The 19,995-nt window shown below is 38.6% G+C and overlaps 1 protein-coding gene across 1 annotated transcript; it reads left to right on the top strand.

Moving 5' to 3' along the window:
- The first annotated feature begins 1,765 nt into the window (after nucleotides 1-1,765).
- sfrp5 (secreted frizzled-related protein 5) lies at nucleotides 1,766-14,045 on the top strand. The gene is made up of 3 exons (XM_026933106.3): nucleotides 1,766-2,648; nucleotides 8,011-8,088; nucleotides 12,402-14,045. The coding sequence occupies exons 1-3, from the start codon at nucleotides 2,117-2,119 to the stop codon at nucleotides 12,728-12,730; spliced, it is 939 nt and encodes a 312-aa protein (XP_026788907.1). The 5' UTR covers nucleotides 1,766-2,116; the 3' UTR covers nucleotides 12,731-14,045.
- Nucleotides 14,046-19,995: the final 5,950 nt, after the last annotated feature.

Here is a 19,995-nt window from a genome sequence, read left to right as displayed (position 1 = left end):
TTTAGAACTGCTGCCTCAATTATTGATTTTTCAAAGAGCAAAGGTTGAGGACACTTTTTCAGCTAGACTCTGACACAATCTGGGCAGTAAAGTGAATTTCCATCAGTGAGAAGGAGTGACTAAAGCAGAGGGACTCAGCGTGCACTGCTGGCCAAGCACCATTTCCTTTAGCTGAGAGTGCAGTGGGAGCTCACTTTTATGAAGTTGTCTAACAGTTGTCTAACAGTGATCCACTAAGACACAAGATAATGTGTTTTGAATAAGAATTCTTAGTAAACACCAGTCTCAGTGTTTTACATGTATAGATGGTAAACAGCAAAGTGAAAAACAGAAAAATGCCAGTTAATGAAAATATGGTCTTTTGGTTCCTGCTACCTTAGCTAAAGATTGGGCTCAAGATATTTCTCACGCTTGTGAATATATTTATATTATTATTCAATAAAAATATAATTATTTATATTATACTTTATAGTGTTCATGTGTTATCTATTATTTTTATATCTTTATAAGAACCACATATAAACATTTATTAGACAAGATTATGAATATCCTGTATGTTCAAATTTTGAAAAGGAATCAATACTTCATGTATTATAAGACCTCTTGTTTTGGCACCCTTTGAGAGCGTATAACCTTATAGTAGGTATTTTTCTCTATTGTTCCATGCTGAATGCTGGATTCTGACTGGTCAGAAGGTGTTGACAAATCTTCTATTGCACCACAGCTCTGACAGTAGTTCCAACTACAAGGTTAATGTTTATGCACTTGTTTAATATGTTAATATGATAATATTTCTATAGTAACAACAGGGACTTGCATGAACCACATGAACAGAGTTTTTTTTTTTTTTTTTTTTTTTTTTTTTTTTTGTAAAAGTGTGTAATTGTTGAAATGACGCTCCAGCTGGATTCAGTTCTGTGTCAGCATTGTCTTTTTAACTGTAAGATATATTACTTAGTCAAGCTAAGATCAGGAACTGATATAATAGCTACAACATTTTACTCATCAGCTGACCTGTAACTGTTTCCTAAACTAAGTCCAATACTAAGTATTAAAGTGTTAATTGGATGTACAGCACATTGAAATTAAAACATGGAAGACAACAAAAATTTCTGCAGTTCTGCAGTCAATTTCTGCAGAGGTCTGTCAGTAAGACTGATATTATAAACTGTTAATGGTTAGTTGGAAAGGGTTGCAATGTGGCTGTAAGGCCCCCTGCTGCCGAATGCTTGCAGGCTAAAAGCTGGGCCCCCCATGTGTGTATGTGTGTGTGTGTGTGAAGGCCACTGATAAAAGGTGACAGAGAGAAAGCCTGACTCTATTCACATCCAAGCCTGGCATTAGCATATCTCAAATAGCATGGCCAAACATCCCTGACCACCTGTAGCTGCACTGAATCTCAATGCCTCCCCCAAAAAGGTTCTCCTTACTCACCATGTCTTAAAAAATGGAAAGCTGAAAAGCAAAAGAAGAATGTATGTATATTTGTGTAGGTGCATGGGTGTATCTACATATGTAAGGAAAAGCAACAGGCTGAACACACTCCACACACATACTCTGTCCCTCTTTCTCTCTAACACACACACACACACATACACACCCACACATACACACAGTTTGTTCTCCAGGCCAGGTTGTGTGACTGCCTGTAGGAGTGTGTTAGGGGAGGTGGGCTATGGGGGAGTGCCAGTCCATTCAGTGGTGCCGCCCACTGCAGAGCAGTTGGCTCTGGTCAGGGGAGGCGGGTCTTAGTCAGCACAGGAGAAGACTGTGGGAGGTGGAGTGGACTTGCAGCTTGCTAGGGGGCTGTCGGCTGGTAAAGCCAGCAACCCACTCCTTCATATTCCTTAGGTGCATCTTAGAGAGCCTAGAAAAGAGCAGAGCAGTGTCAGCTGCAACTCAGCGCTCCTTGAAGAGCAACCTGAATCACTGAAGTCAGGAGACTGCTATACTGGAAGATTAACCGGGCAAAACTGAGAAAGAGAAGGAATCACCAACTACACCGAAAAGCTTTCCATTGATTTTCTATCTTCAATTTCTATTTAAGAGGAAAAAAGGATTACTGTATTGCTGCCCTCCTTACACCAACATTGATAAACTATAAAACTCAAGAAGCATGGCTATACATAAGAGGCAGGTGTGTGTGGCTAGCTCACTGACGTTAGCACTGGGACTGGTCTTCTTCAGTTCAGCCACCTTGGCAGAGGAGTACGACTATTACAGCTGGCAATCCGACAACTTCCACAACGGCCGCTTTTATGCCAAGCAGCCACAGTGTGTGGACATCCCGGCCGAGCTACGTCTCTGCTACACCGTTGGCTACAAGAAGATGCGACTTCCCAACCTGCTGGACCACGAGACCATGCCTGAGGTGATGCAGCAGGCGGGCAGCTGGGTACCCCTCCTTGCCAAGCGCTGCCACGCAGACACGCAGGTGTTCCTCTGCTCACTGTTCGCTCCTGTGTGCCTGGACCGGCCCATTTACCCCTGCCGTTCTCTGTGTGAGGCAGTCAGGAACAGCTGTGCTCCTGTCATGGAGACCTATGGCTTTCCTTGGCCTGAGATGCTCCAATGTGACAAGTTCCCCATTGATAATGATCTCTGCATCCCTATGCAGTTCTCCGGGAATCATGCCACTCAGACTCCAGGTACGACTCACAATGTTTGAGAAATCACTTTTCTTTTTCAAAATAGATTATTCAGAAAAAAAAAGACTCATTAGTACAATGTCACTTAAAAAGGTCTAGGTATGGTAAGTATACACCAAGAAATGAGCCACAAAATTATACCGTTCCTCCTCCTGAGCCCTATTGAGCCATATGACTGCTTGAAACTATAAAAGAAACTTTATATACTATTTATGGAGGGAAGTTAGTAATAATTATTAATGATATTACTAAATAAACCTAACTTTAAAATAAAATTACAAATACAAATACAAATACATACAATAAAAAAATACAAACAAAACCTCTATAAGCACATTTTAATACAGTGAGTCAGTAGTAGTTGTTAATAATTTTACATAATATATAATAACTAACATTAAAATTAAAATATTTTGAATTTGCAGTTACTATTGAATATAACTGTAACATTGGCATCAACATCATTAAAAATGTCAGCAACATTTCTACGCTTAAAGTCAAGCTCAGATTTATTCTGAGTAATGCAGAGGCAGTGAGAAGATTACTGGTAAAATAGTTGGTCATTTTGCTTAGACAAATAGAAAATCGTTGCTTACTCATTCTTCATTTTCTCTTTGTGAACTATGTCTTCAGAAAGCGAACGCAGGGAATTCACTGAACGCTTAGAGACACAAAAAGTACTTTGAGCTTTCACTATCTAAAAGTGAAATCTCATTTGGAATGTGAAGGGGCAACTTCTGTTGTGTCTGGCCTTTTGCTCTCTCTCTCTCTCTCTCTCTCTCTCTCTTTTTTGTTTAGCCAATTAGCCAGGGAGCCAATTACTGTGGGTCACTAATTAGTCTGAGTAACCATACATTAGTTAGCCTCATTGAAGATATAAGGACCAACCATAGAAGAAAGAAAGCTGAAGTGGAAAGAAAAGGGAAAGAACAGAGAAGGGGAGTGACATTAAGCAATCATGGGAAGTAAGGAAAGAAGCATGTTCTTTGTCAATTTTCAGATAATTTGTAAAACATGAAAGACAAAGAAAATAAGGGAGCAGCCAAAATGAAAGACATACAAAGTGCATTCTTTCCTTGTCTTGAGAGAATCTGTAATGCAAATTCCTTCAACTTATTCTTCATTTTCTTTGTTGTTTTTTTGTTTGTTTTTATAAGAATTAAATTATAATAACAGAGTTAAACTAGCCTGGGTTGCTTTCTAATACATACTGTGTCCACATGCTAAAAGAAATTCATACCAAAGGGGAGAATGTCTAGGAATATTGTTAATTTTTAATGTTATATTATTAATTATTAATGTTTCAATTAATAATTTTATTTTTTCCATTGATATAAAGGTTTGAGTGTGATAAACATGCCAGACCTCGATACATGCCAGACCTCTAAACTGTAGATAAATTGAGATCAGTCAGTCTTTAAATGTACTCTGTAGGGGGTCCTTTGCTGCTGAAGAAACAAACTGAACAACAGTGATTGTACCATATGTATATATATATATATATATATATATATATATATATATATATATATATATATATATATATACATACAGCACCCCAAATTAGTGTTTATTGTTCACCAAAACATGTGTCTGTGTGTGTCCTGGGTGACAAAAAGGGAGAGCATGTAACAAGTCAGGAAGTGAGAAAAACATCAATCATACTGACTTCATGCTGTAAAAATACAACTGTTCCAGTGTTATAACAACTAGAAAGAAAAACACTGTAATTGCTTTGCGAAATGGAATTCTGTTCTACAGCATGTCTGTGCTTCTGGTATGACCCCCTGCTAACCCCAGCTATAAGCAGCTTGGCTTTGGTTGCAAAGTTAATCTCTGAATTCTCTAAGATTTTGATTACATAATTTTGAGTAATCCAATAACCGCCTGTGTCTTTTCAGCTATATTTCTGCAGCGAGGCCCTTTAGCTATCCTGCAATTACATATGTCACGGTATGGTCCAACGGTACGAAAGCTAGCAGTATAACCAGAGAGTAACATGTCACACCTGATGAGTGAGGCAGCATAACACTCACACCGATGTCTGCTTTGCTAAAGGGTCATAGTGATGAGAAATAAGATAGCATGGCAACACAAGCACACATAATATGGATGGGGCTGGCCTTTTACTGGCCTGTCGAGAGCTGCAGTACACAGTGAACAGTGCTGTAAGCAAGGTAGAGGGGGTTTTCTTCTGTGGTCTAAGGTGAAATCCTCCAGGGCCAGTTCACAGCCAACATCCGAGTTCCTGAATAGGTATCTGGAGAGTACCATGCCTAAATGATGGATGCATTCTGGTAAATGGCATTTCTACAGTAAGGGAGCAATGTTGGTGGGGGGGGGGGGATTTCAGACATTAATTACAATAACAGAGGAACATTTTTCATCTGTGAGGCATGCTCATTCTCTCAAATCTAAAGCCAAACTGACAGAGCAACAAATGCAATCCTCTTTTAAAAATACGGTCATCAATTTGTAATGTTTTATGTCATAAATGTTTTATATTGTACCTTCTTGAGACCAAATGAGCCGTAAAATTATGAATTCTGAATCTAAATGAAATGTTTGCCCTGTATAATCTTGTGTGATGGGGGTATTTGATGGCGGAAAAAAAAACTATGTGCCTACAGTAGACAATATATCAGACAACAGGCAAAAAAAAAAAAAACACATTCTGCCATAATGATAAACTCTGAGATCTCCTCACATTTTATATTTTCCAGGTGGCTGCAAATAAACAGAGCTTATCCAATATTTTTACATATTTGAAGAAATGTCAAATAAAAATAAACCAGGTTTTTGATGATGAATCTTTACTATATTCAGGGTGAACTGAGCTAAATAACATGGTCTGAATTGAAAGCTTTAGATCAGATCATCTGCAGCAAATTCATAAAGTACCACTGTAACAGTTACTAATAGAAGCACTATAAACTATTAGCTCGGTCTGGGGTAGTCTTGAGTAATAACTTTTTAATGTGATCCAGTCAGCCTTAGTCACTTATCTAATTTAATCATTTATCTAATTGTTTTTTAAAGATATACACAACAACCACAAAGGATAAAATGCTAAATGCTTGGCTGAATCAATTGCAAATAGCTTGAGATGGTCTGTTAATGTGAGTCAATCACTAAATTCACACAGAAACTCAGTTTGCAGAATTCCCAGTGCTAGCTCTCCAGGCACATGCTTTGGCTTTACTTCAAGAGGGCAGTCTGCCAATAAACCACCCAGCAAACGTGAATAAATTACTCTGCAGTTCAAATAAGACATCGCAGTTTCAAGAGTGTGGTTGTCAGACAGTGTTAGAGACCGAAGCCATTAAATGAAATGCCACAGTTCTCTTCATAAGAGATTGCGTGAGTGTCACCAGCTGAGGCACTGTCTAGAGTTCTCGGGGAATGTATAGGAATTTTGGCTGGTTAGTGCATACAGAGGGGATTCACCACCACTCACCACCACCCAAGCAATGAAACCTACTGAACTTTAACCCTTCATATTATCTGCTGCAGTGGCTGCACTAGTAACAGGGGTGATAAACTCTGACCCTCATTTTTCAACCTGGAAGAAGGAATCGAGAGGTGGGTGGGTTGGTGGTGGGGGGAGGGGGGGTGTCAATGTAACTGCTTAACCCCAGGCACTTTTGAGGAACTTTTTCTTAGGTGGTTTCTAGAATTTTTTGATGAGTGATCAGTGAACAGAATACAGATGCATACAGATGTCATTTTATCCCCAAATCCCCAATAGCCAGTTGGTAGAAAATATCAATCCTCATCCAGTTGCCACATTTCTGTTTGGTACAGTCAGGTTCCTTAGTAGTTCACTGGATATTTAACGGTTGATAGGGAAATATTTTATATAGAATGTTTACACATTCCCCCAGATGACCAAAAGAAGGCAAACTGTTGTAAAAGGAGTGTAGAAAAGAATCTAAGGAGTGTAAATCAGCAAGGTGATAGAAAAAATGGAGCTACACAGAAATTATATACATCAGTACTGCTGGAATTGGCAATAAAAGATAAAATGAAACATTGATGCAAACAAGACACTGGCTGTGTGTTAGTAGCCTATTCATGAAGGTCTTAGAAACAATAAAAACACTTACATAACATAACACAAGCTTGATAATTTCCCATAAGGGTTTTTTTTTTTTTTGAGAAAAATACAAAGAATTAAATTTACAGTCAACAGTCATCAGTCAGTATACAAGCAACTAACAGTTATTTGTGATGTATTACAATACCTAACAATGTAATAGCATGTATTTCTTAAAATTACATCTGATATAATCCAACCATGAAACTATATGAGAGTACAATGACTTATGGCAATGCCAATGACAGTCTGGAGGTAGTATGCTAGTAGGCTAGTACCCTTCTTTATTAGCTAATCCTGGCAAGCCCATAGAGATCATTACTGTAAAACATTTCACATTCCTCAAATTATTTATAAACACATAGACTTTCATTTGTGGAACAAAACTGCTTGAGTTTGTGGAAGAAGTCTGAAGTGACTCATTGCAGAGGAAATCAAACATCCAGTTGCCTGAAGCATTCCCTCTCATTATTATTCTGAAAGCTATGGATTAAGCACTATTAGCCCTGGCCTTTAGCCCCATTTTTGAGAGCAGCAGTGGTGCGCTTTACATGCCTCCCTGTCTCTCTGCACAAAACGAGACCCCATTAGAATGCACACACACATACACACACACCCACAAGGATTGCTGTGAAAGCACAACAGACCCTATGTCTGTAAAAAGTCATAGCTCAAATGATACATTATACATTCAACCTATGGTTTAAAGGGCATCAATATAATCTTTTCCATGAACTGAGATTTAGCAAATACAATTGTCTCTGTTCTTGCATTTGTCAGATTTGTTCTTGTTATTGGACCCACCAGAAGAGAAACATATGACTTCAGTTGTCACTCAGTAGTTGCTTGAAAAAAAAAATCAGAAAAGTGCACTTTTCTGTGGCAGATTTTTTTTTTTGCCATGCCTGTACACCAAAAATATACACATATCTAAATTCAAACATTTTCACCACCTTAATTGCAAGCCAAACATTGCACCAGACTCCTGTTCTGTGTATCCTCCCTGCAGAAAATAGCATCTGACAAGACGAAATTCAAAAAGCGTTTACAAAGTGGTCAGTGCTTCTGTGAACCTGACTGCAGACCCACATGTCCCTGCAGCTGAACTATACAAGACCAAATATTGTGTCTGTCCTGCAAGAGGGACATAAACCCAGTGTGTTAATCAAATCACAAAAAGATAAGACAAAGTGGGACTGTCATACCGTTTTTAAAATAGCCAATTCATCTGTCAAATCATTGTATTTTTTCCTTTTCTCCTGGCAGCTTCAAAAGCATGTCCACCCTGTGACAATGAACTGAAAGCCGACACAATAATGGAGCATTTCTGTGCCAGTGACTTTGGTAAGTAAGAATCTAACATTGCTACACATACGCGCACACACACACACACACACACACACACACACACTTGTCTGACTATCCGTGTGAAGATCTTCCATTGAAATAATTATTAATGCAGCTAATTAGAGCTAGTAGCTATTAATCTAACCCTATTCTTAACAACAGTAACCAAAAATAAACATTTTAGCTATTTTAGTTTTGCAAGTAAAAGCTGCAGTTTTTGTAAAAAATCAGTTTTCCTCATGAGGACCAGCCAACACACACACACACACACACACACACACACAGACACACGCGCGTGTAAGGAGGCACACTGATCCATCCCATACTATTGCAAAAACCCTAACTATTTGAATCCTGTGTTGAAATTACTGTTCAGGAAAATGCCGAGTTGTTTACCTGCTCAACTACTTTCTCCAAAATGAGAAACATACGCTGTGTGATTCACCAGCATTCATGAGACTGGTACTTTCTGTCATGTTGGAAAACTTGTCAGAATTGTAATATTGTTGATTTTATTGGATGTGAATGAAGCAAACGATATAATTATTAATGAATAACATATTAAATGAATAATATATTAAATATATGATAATATTATTATTAAATATTAATCATTTTATAATACTGTGTAACTCAGTGTTCCACATAGTGTAAGGAACAAAATCTCTCCTCTATACTGGCTGAAGGTCTCTAACATCTGCCTGAGCCTCCAGAATGTCTGGTACTGACCTATTAGAGGTGGATCTCTAAAAACTGTATTTCTCTGTTCAGAGTTGGCTAAAGAAAAGTTCAGAAAAGCCTTTATAAAGTGAAGGCCATGAAGTGGCTTCACTCTGTCAGTTGTCTTTGGCTGTGCAGTTTGTTTCATTTGGATGTAGTCACATACTTTTGTATATAATCACGTTTAAGTATGACAAATTACTTGCACCAGTGTGTTGAGTAGGAGGATTGACTGTTCCATTCTTGCAGACATTTGGACAGACAGCAGTCATTTTGAATAAATATTTGTGACTGCTCATAAGCAAATGTCCCAGTTAATCACTTATTTCAAAATAAGCCTAATTAATAATGCTCAGGTTTTCCTGTTACATAGCACCATTTAGCATGCATTCACTGCTATTTTGATATATTTCTTTGGTGGTCTGCACATAAATGTGGTACAGTATTATGTTTCATAACTGTATGGTCTATTTGATTCACTTGGATGTTTTAAAAAAAATCATTTTTTATAGTGTTGCTTCCAGTTACCACAAGGAAATAACATTCACTACATCTGAGGTTCTGTACTTACTAGAGAGCCAGCACAATTATTCTTATGAAGGCCATTACTAAAAGGAAATTACTTGTTCGACTGTCTTAATTGGCAAATGAACAACATTCTTACTGTCCTGTTTTATTTTGAAAGTTTGAGCCTAATTATGTGACTTAAACAGAAACCTTTCAATACTTCTACAATTTTCTCACTATTCAGAGTGAGACACAGCTTCTCACAGTCAAGAAATATCAATGAATGAGACCAGTGAAGGTGATGTTTAGTGTACTGTAAATCTCATGGAGAGAATATTTCCAGGCCTTACAACATTTAAAGACTGCCAATGACATTCACGCAGCTAAAAATAAAACTAGCTTTAAAGTGAGTTTCTGGTCAAGAAAGCTGTTAGGGATTTGCAATGCAAGTCCAAGTCGATAATAAAAAGGTAAACTGAATAAAAATTCATTTTTCTATCCTAAATTCCCTCACAGAGTTGGAACTCCAATGCACGATACACAAGTTATGCGAGATTTCCTGCATTGGATTTTTCTGGCATCCTAGTACTAGTTTTTTTTTAGCCTTTCAGTGATAAAAGAATGTAAGAATCTGGACTACAGTTCTTGTTGATTGTGAGTTTACTTATTTTTACGGATTACTGTGAAATCCATTACAACCAACACGTTATTTTCATCAAAACCGCCATCTGTGGTTTGAAACAGACAGACTTTGGTGCTGAACTGATCAATGACTATCTGTAGAGTAGTATATCAATCAGATTACCCAAAAAAATAAATATACACTGGTTCATATACTATATTAGTCATTTGCTCACTGTCACTGTCTTCTCAGTGGTTTTCATAGTAAATCACATGAATTGGGGGAAGGGGGTGTGGGGGTGGGATGGGTTAAAATTCAGAGTTTTTCCACTTACCTCAAATCAAGTAGATCAGCCAAGACATGTCTCTACTGGAGCTACAATACTACTGTGGCTAGTAGGTAATGGAATATTAGCATTATGCACAGAAAATCCCTGAACAATTCTTTAAAATGAATTCCATTTTAATAGCTTTTCTGGCTGAAAGCTACAGAAAAATGGCAGCTCGAAACTTTAGATAAGCAAATTATTCAACAAAAGGCCAATATACCAGTTAGTTGAATCAAAGTTTGTAAATGCTAACAGAGCTCATTTGGGTGTGTTTGAGAGAACTAAGCTTGAGAATCAGCTTCCTCTTGTTACTGTTGTTACTATTACAGGGAATTAGTCTGTAGATTTGCATTAGCACATGTTCTATATTGTTGCAATAAATAAATAAATTTCTAAGGATCTGTTTCTGCTCAGAGTGAATTCCTCTCCCTACCTGCACTCATCCAGTCACTTCATCGGACCAACCAGCCACAATTTAGATCAGCTCTTGTTTAAAAAGTTAGCTCAGCTTGTCGTCACAATGTTGCCCAGACATGCTCATACTCACCGAGCATTATAGCTGATGGGCAAGTATTAAAATCAGACCTTATGTATGGTTAATCTCCAGACTGTAGACTACTTCAAAATGCAGCATAACCCTGTGAGATAGCAGAATCCCATTGTGTGGGAAGTTCAGCTTTTTTGTTTAATTTTTTTTTTTTTTTGGTCTTTTTTGTTATGTATGCTCACTACTTTTGCATTCTGTCTGATGTTTCTGGCCAAAATGTTACTGTTGAAATGTTTATGCTGTTGCCACACCTAAGCGAGAAGAAAGTTAGAAATCAGTTTTCGTTCAGGTGAAGTCACTTAAACCTCTACTGACACTGCGGATCAAGTGGGAACTGAATAACTTAATCCACTACCAATAACAGAATTTATACTTTAATATATAAGTATGCATGTTTGTTCACTAAGATAAGTACTAGAAACAATACTGTAAGTGTTACTAAACATACATTCATCACTGAGTGGATGATCAGTATCATTTGAAAGTGTTATTTTTGGATATAATACAGATATATTTCCATTCAATGTAAGAATTTCTAAAAATTCTGTAAAACACTTTTTAATGTATTTTTGTTAAGAAACAATTAAACACAGGCTTTTATAAATCACTCAAAGTGGTTGTTGAAGATGAATGAATGAATTTTTGGTAGTAGATTTGCTCTTTTGAACTGAACTTTTTAATGTATCTGTATCTGCATGTTTGTTCAGAAAACAGAAGAAAAGAAACTGATTATTATTTTGCAAGTCAATTTGTCTACCAAAGAGAAATTTAATTTTATTTATTCATTTTAATTCTGTAAATTCACATTGGGAATTTATTATTCATGGGTAATTTCTTTTTTCATTTCTTATTTGACATAAGCAGAAGTCACGCATTAAAAATATATCCACCACTTCATTCATCATTTTAATACAGCAAGGTTTAATCTTAATAGTTAGGAAAGACTTGTACTTTCCAAACCATATGGACAAGCCAATTTTTTACATCTAATATATGCATGAAAAAAATTGTACCTTTTCCCTTCATGTAAAAAGTAGCATTAAGGCTGCAATCAAATTTATGGTACATAAGTCTTCATGATTTTCATGGACAAGGCATTTTCCTTACTGCTTATGTAAGGTTAGTAGCTCAGGGTCTGTAGAAGGGCAGTGAATGAGGTGGGGAAGTGCTTGGCCCACTGTAGGAGTGTTTCACATCTGTCTTTTAAACTTTCCATTCGTCTCTCTGTCCTGTCCCGGGTGACTGCAATTAATGGCATCCATGGTTAAATGATGCTCCTCTGGGGAGGTGTAAACTATTCTACTGAATTGGATAGCCCAGGATGTTCCTGTGTGCTTGTTGTGAAACGTCTTGCTGCTTGAGAGAGTACAAAAGAATGGAACCAGTATGACGGTGGGAGCCCTAAAAGGAATGAGGGGATTTCCCTTATTTTTTTTCCTCAGATGTGTAAAGAGAGAATGACAGCACATACACACACACACACACACACACACGATACCACTGAGATGACATGTTGATATTGTTGTTTGTCACTGAGAGAAAGTAGTTTGTTTTAAAAAGATTTAACCCTTTCATGTCTCCTCTAGCACTTAAAATGAAGATCAAAGAAGTGAAGAAGGAGAAAGGTGACCGCAAGCTTATCGCAGCTCAGAAGAAGAAGAAGGTTCTCAAGATGGGGATCCTGCGCAAAAAAGACCTGAAGAAGCTGACACTGTACATCAAGAATGGAGCCAACTGCCCTTGTTCCCAACTCGACAACCTTGGGAGCAGCTTCCTCATCATGGGCCGTAAGGTGGACCAGCAGCTACTGCTCATGTCTATTCACAAGTGGGACAAAAAGAGCAAGGAACTCAAGTATGCCCTCAAATACATGAAGTCTCAGCAGTGTCCAACATACCACACTGTCTTCCAGTGATTAATGACTATATAACTCAACTCTGCTCACTCAAAGCTTTTCAATCCCCCTCCGCAATTACCGCATACACTTTATTCTGCAGTTGCCTTTGGGAAACACTCATTGCTAATGGTTTGATACTTCAGCAATCTTCATTTTTCTATATATAAATGTACTCATTTACCTTTGTTAGAGCAGAGGATATAATATCATTCCAAAGAACAGGCCTAGGTGAAATGCCATTTTTGTGTGGTAACTGATCCTGCATCTGGAGGGATAAGAAAGATGTAGGAGCCAATCTGAGCTGATCATGTTAATGTCAGAGTGAAGAAAAGAACAATCAGTGAGTAAACATTAGATTAAAAGACAAATAGCTTTTCTGTTAAACTTTTATTTTGTTGATATGGATAAAAAATATTACACCATAAACCATGTAGATAAGATTATGGTTATGAAAATGCTTCTAAAATGCGGGGCCAGCTCGAGCGTGGTTCATATTGAGAAAGAGGACTGATTGCAGTTATTTGTGATTGTTGGTCAGTGGGACTATGAGTAGCACCTGCATCACTTCCCAGTTCTGAGAGAGTGTCTCATACCAGCCAGTTGAATGGCAGACTCTGAACTGAACCTCGCAGTTTGGTTGGTGAGATCTCTGATGCCTTTTTATACTTTGTTCTTTTAAATATTCATTTTTACTGAAATTATTATGACTTACACTTCTAAGGAATAAAAAAAGGAAGGAAACATCTGGTAGGCATATCATTTAAATTCACTATTGCTAAAATAAATGATAAAACTCCTTATGCTAGAACTGTCATTAGTGACATTAATGGGTTAAATTTTAAAGCAGATTTGCTGTATTGCCCTTATTTTGACCATTATCAAATCAACTAAAGGTTATAACAAAATGAAGAACAGAAAGATAAAATCTGACACTATTTCAAATAGTTACAACATACACTATGTTGCCAGTGGTTTGTGGACACCTGACCATCACACCTATATGTAGGTCTTCCCCAAACTGAAGACTTTTAGGATGAACTGGAATGCCAACAGACCACCAGGAATCCTCACCCAACATCAGTGCCTGACCTCACTAATTCTCTTGTGGTTGAATGAGCAAATCCCCACAGCCACACTCCAAAATCTAATGGAAAGCCTTCCCAGAAGAGTGGAAGTTATTATAACAGCAAATGGGGGCTAAATCTGGGATGGAATGTTCAAAAATCACATATGGGTGTCATGGTCAGGTGTCCACAAACTTTTGGCCATATAGTGTACCTTGACACATTGTATGTAAATACATTCAGAGAATTAAATGAGAAGAGATCTGTCAGTCAGTTTGTTTGCTGTCAGTTCCATTTGTGAAAGCTGAATCATCAGGATTGGTAGCTTCATTCATTTTGCAGCATTTAGTATCAGCACTCAGCTGGCATTGTGCTGATTATTCTCCATCAGAACTGTCTGCAGATCTGTCCAGTGCACACCAGGGTCCTGGCCTCTCGTTAGCCTGCTGGTTGAACAGACTAACACACTCATGCATACAGTCCCATGCTCATATTTAACTGATGTTCGAAATATATTGATGCAGAAGGCTGAAACAGGGCATGGGAATTGTCCTTTGTAAGTAATGAATTAACCTACTGGAGCCATTGGGTTGTGGCACGAAACACTGTAAATACACCAAACTCGTGAGAACTAAAGTCACTCATATAAATCTTGAAGCAAAAAAGAAACTACAATTATCATACACATCATATATCTGGTGGTCTGGGAAAACCCATTGGATGTCGCTGTGGCTAAATTATGGAAAACAGCCAAAAATGATGAAAAACTGCATTTTGAAAATTATACGCTCTGATTTAAGAAGACATTAATATATTTTACAAAAACAAAGTGGAAATGTTTTTATTTAGTTTACCTTCTACCCTTGTGCTGACTGTCTGCCTGCAGAGATCACATTGGCTAAGGAGCCACTTTAATAAATGCAGCAGGAAATGCAGCCAGTCTGCCTAAAGACGTCTAAAAGCTTGCTAGCTAACTGTGATTTCCTCATGATTTCATCAGGTTGTTGGATAGCTACATACCACAGTGAAAAGGACATAAGCCTAGTCACTTTCGTGTGTGATCAGATGTGGTGCACCTGCACTGTCACTTCATCATTAAAACAGAGAAGAGTGCTTACACATTGTACAAATGACAGCAGAAAATGTTTGAAGAGTTTAAAAGCTACAAAATGTTTAAATCATCTAATAAAAATAAATTAATAACAAGCTATTTAGCCACTTTACCAGAATTGACTGAATTAAGCAGTGATTGTTTCCCCACCAATGTGAGTGGACAGTGATCAGACGAGTGAAGAGATGACAATGAGACTTGTAGTAAAATGCAACTGGTGACATTTGCCTTAGGTTATGTGACCTAACCTTAAATGTTTAGGTAGATGGGGCATCTTTCAATGAAATTGGAATCTTTAAATGCAGTTTTCTACCTTTTCACTTTTATAAGTAACCGAACTGCAGCCACACACATATAGAACATAAAAGAGACCCAACTGATGAGAGATTACAGTGGAGAAAAAACTCAGAAGTAGAGAGAGGTGGAATGGAGACAGAGAGAAGGGGATCGATGGTGAGCAAGAGATAGCAGCAGTAGCAAAGAAAAAAAAAACAGGGAAAGATATGGAAAGAATCTCTACAAAAAAAGAGCCTAGTCATAGGAGCTCATCAAACAGGGAGTGTGTCTATGCGACTGGCCCCCAACCTTCATCTCTGTCATCACCTGCTCAAAGGTCACTTACCATAATTAATAAGAGCCTGACGACTGCAGAGGGGCCGAACAGGGGCCTGCATTGTGCCAGATGACCGATAATATAAACAGGCCGCCACACCAGCAATCAAAAGGTAATTTAGATCCTCCGTCAGCTTCTGTGTCAGACTGATTTCTCTGGAAGGTTAATATCACTGGGAATGCAGTGTGCCGCCAGGAGCTCTCTTTGCCTTTCATTCTCTCTCTCTTTCTTTCTCTCCCTCGCTTTCTCTTTCCAATAATCACTTTGGTCTATTGCCTGGGATAAAGAATGGGTTCTTTGTCTACTTCTATTGCTGGTGCAGTGATAGCGGGCACCTTTTCACAGGTTACTTAATTGATAGTCATGTACATTAAGAGGGCTACAGTCTATTTCAATTCTCCCAGACACAAATTGTTCATCTCCTATTACTCTTATACAAATTCAACATTCCTAGAAGTACAAATAATAGAGTACCTATTTTCAGAGGTTTGCATATCCAATGGATGTAAGATAGCCTCCATGGGATATATTACAGTGACCAAAAATCACTCATTCTGGTTAATGGCTGACTTGTTGATAGTTCTTGGGCTGCACTTTTCAGTGGTTCCAGTGGAAGCTCCTTTCTACACTCTAAGAGCGTTTCCAGATGTCAAGGTGGGCCACTGGGTCAGCTGAGACACATGGTGCTGATACCACAAAAGCATTTAAGTAAACAGCTGAAACGGGCATTACAGGAATGGCACATGGGATCAGAGAGTATAATTCAATTATAATTAATAACATGTCTAGGCCACTTTTGTTGACTTTCTACAAATGAGGGGCTCTAAAGTGAGGATTATTCCCTCAGTGTATATTGCTGAGTGCACAGAGGGGTCATGTTGAGGTACTGTCTGAGCGGCAGTAGTCCTCCATGCACTCAGCAGTTATCTGGAAAATTCCTAGGGTTAATGTGCTCACACACTCAACACACTAAAACATTGTGATTAATATCAGTTTCAAATGAGTTTCGGGTTATTTCTTAAGCGTTAACTTCCTACACCAGTAAAGCAGTAGTTCAGAGATCTCCAGGGACGTGCAAGATTTGTGCCTAAAAAGCCCACGTTTGTACCTTGTACCTGCACTTATTCTCCATTTTACCAGGTACATCTACCCTATAGGTTACTTTGTATGTATACAGTTATGGACTGTAGCTTGTCAGTTGGTATACACTGTCTGTCAGACCCATTTTCTCCTTTTCTCAAAGAAACTGGACCAACAAAAAGACATTATTGGGTTCTGCACCATTGTCAGCACAGCAGTGAAACTGATGGTAGTGGCATGCTAGTGTGTGTGGCGCTGATATAAGTGTATCAGGAGCAGCAGCATTTCTGAGACTTATATTTCTTATACTTTCCCACTGTGTTGAAAAACAGTCCTCCAACCACAAATATCCAGCTACCAGTGGTGTTATCCAGCTACATGTGCTCAGAAAATGACCAATAATGCAGCAAAGGGCTAAAAGACAGAGCACAAAACATGCATGGAAAAAGATGAGATATAATCTTTACACCCAGATAGTTCATCAACAAGATAGGTGTGTCTAATAATGTTAGATAGTGTCTTAGATACACTATGTTCAAAAGCCCCTTTCATGCATGTTTAAATGCTACTACTATGTCATTGTCTCTGCTGTAGTCAGAACGGTCCAAATAATGTGGTCAGCAGTTGATCTATTGAGGCTCCTTCCCAATTCTATGGGGTGCCTAATAACTTGAGCACAGCAAAAAAAGAGCTTTAGTCATTAATTGTATACTTACAAAGTATAAAAATATGGTAGGTGCACCTGATAAAATGGCCAATCGATACAAGCACAAAATAGGTATACCAAATACTCAGGCAACTTATTGTATTTTGTCTAACCAGTTACTCAGGTCAGTGATGTTTCAGCATCTTGTAGACGTCGCTATCAACAGTAAGACAGATTCCATATACAGACTGGTTAAAAAAAAACAAAAAAAAACAGTGGCTCTCTTATGCTATGGGGGGCATTTTCTTGGCATGGTCCACTTGTTAGAGGAAAGGCATGCTGCAAATATATACAAAGATATTCTGGCTGATCAACTTTATCCTATGCTGAAACATTTCTATCCTGAGAAGTCTCTTCCAGAATGACAATGCCTCCATACACAGGGCATGAGGGCGCACTGAAATGTTTGATGAGTATGAAACTGATGTCACCAAATCTCAACCCATTGAACACCTGTGGAAGATTTTGGACCGACATGTTAGACACTGTTCTCCACCACAGTCATCAAAACTCCAATTGAGGGAATATATTTTGGAAGAATAGTGTTCATATCTCCAGTACAGTTCCATTGCAACTTCCAGTTGCACTGAAGCTGTTTTGGTGTCTCATGGTGGCCCAAACTGTCACCTGAGTCTACATCTTTACAGATTACATTTTCTAGTATTCATTTCCTGCTCAGATTCACATGTGGTTAGTTTAATTTTACAGTACATTTTGTAGGTGCAATGACAAACCACATCAAGTGTTGCCTGCTGCATTTAGCACCTCATAAACAAAATTATGTTAAGGCTCATTAGTGGCTAAAGAGTGGTGGCGGTTGCTGGGGTATAAAAAGCACACTGGCTTAGACTGTTTAAAACACAGACTCACTTGAGTCTTTCGCCAAAGCCAGCACAGTCATATGGCCTAGGCAGTGTATATTGTTTTGTACTATAAGATAAATGGAAAGTTCTCTCTAGCAGCTGTGTATAGTTTGAAACAAGCTCTTGTGACACTGCTGCCCAGCACCTCTCACATGTAAAGAAGAACTAATTATGTTATGTGTTTGTGTGAGAATGTTTCTCATCTCCCAACACTGACAGCACTGAAGCGTGTTCATTATATACAGTGATCCTGAGGCTGGTCTCAGGCTGTGGGCTGGAGTGGTATGTTGTTTAACATAGCTTGTCTAGGCTGAATGTAAACTAAGCACTGTGTATGCTAAAATTATCACCATGTGAGGTTGGTATGCCAAATAAATAAATAGATAAAAATGTAGCAGATTATAAGGAAAATGTGAGCAATTAGTCTGAGGCCTTGGGTTAAAAATGCAGGAAACAGTATGTGAATGAGAGAGAGAGATAGAGAGAGAGAGTATTAGAGCTGTTTAACAGGAAAACTGAGATCCTCAGTAAACTGAACATTATGGGCAAAAGTAGAGCAGAGAAAGCTCAAAATAATTGCTGGACTCGTTTGTAGATGAAAACAATGCTAATGAAATTAACCTTGGAGGAGCATAGACACTCATAATTTCCAAGTCGCTGTTAAAAACATTACGGTATTCCAGCCATGCTGTGTCTACTTCACAAAGTAAACATATCCCCCAAATACTTTTCAGCATTGTGAAAAAAATATAATATATAAGTCCCCAAATACATAAATAAATAAATAAAGACAAGCATCTTAATGACAGTTGTTGTTCTCTGTAAAACTTCTGTGAGTCTCATCAGTGGAGGGCCCCTAGGGTCAAGGTTGTCAGAAAGGTCCCAGGCAGTGACACTGCCGATTAAGCTTATGTGGTTTCACATCAGGATTGCAAACTTTGACCTCTGGGCTGTGAGTCTAGGCCTGGGACCGGACAGCTAGGAGTTAACACACAAAACCCTGCAGCTGTCCCATCACACTATGACTACTAATTGACATAAACTTTAAACTGCATCTTGTTAGCCTCCTTTCAGACACAGAACCAGGTTAATCAATGGGGTCTGCAAAGGGAAAAACTACGGGGTGGGGGTGGGGGGGGGGGGTGTCTGAGTGGAGCAACAGCCTTAGTTAGCCCATTCAACATATCCAAAGCTTCTCTATGTACAGCCTGCGGAGGTCTTGACAAATAAAGCTATTCTGTGGCATTGTTCATTAGGAATGGCAGACTGCCATAGCTGCTCTTGCAACCTAGCTCTTACAGCCCTCCTCCACACTCAAACAGAGTTCCCATGTGGGAAAGGAGCGAGCACAATGCCTCTTTAGGGGAGAAATACAGCTTTCTATAAGAACGGAAGAATTGGGGTCATTAGGGTTGTGCCACCCCCCTGCTAACCCTTACCTCCCTCACTGCCCTAGCCACACACATTCTCCCCCCACCAACTCTTTCACATTTATATGAATTTGCTTCCTGTGAAAAAGTGCAGGACTGATGGCCTGCCAATCAATGTGTCAGTTAGACCTGCCAAACAAACAGGTATGATGGACTTTAACATCGTTTCTTATTTGGGTGGCATAACAACCTGTGCCCAATGTCTTAGGAATGAATGCAGTGTCTGAGGAAATCACAGACCTCCAACAACCAAGGGGAGAGAGGCACTAGGCTTGCCATATGATTGCTCAGGCTTGCACACACAGCCACAACAGTGTAACTTGGCTGTAGGAAAAAGACTTGATGAAGCTTTTTGATAGGAAACGTCTTGAATCACAATGGAAAATGAAAAAGATGTGGTTCAGGCACTGAATTAT

This window comes from Pangasianodon hypophthalmus, chromosome 3 (assembly GCF_027358585.1).
Source record: "Pangasianodon hypophthalmus isolate fPanHyp1 chromosome 3, fPanHyp1.pri, whole genome shotgun sequence".
Lineage (NCBI taxonomy): Eukaryota > Metazoa > Chordata > Actinopteri > Siluriformes > Pangasiidae > Pangasianodon > Pangasianodon hypophthalmus.
Note: the sequence above shows the minus strand (reverse complement) of the source record. Positions and strands in the feature narration are given on the sequence as shown.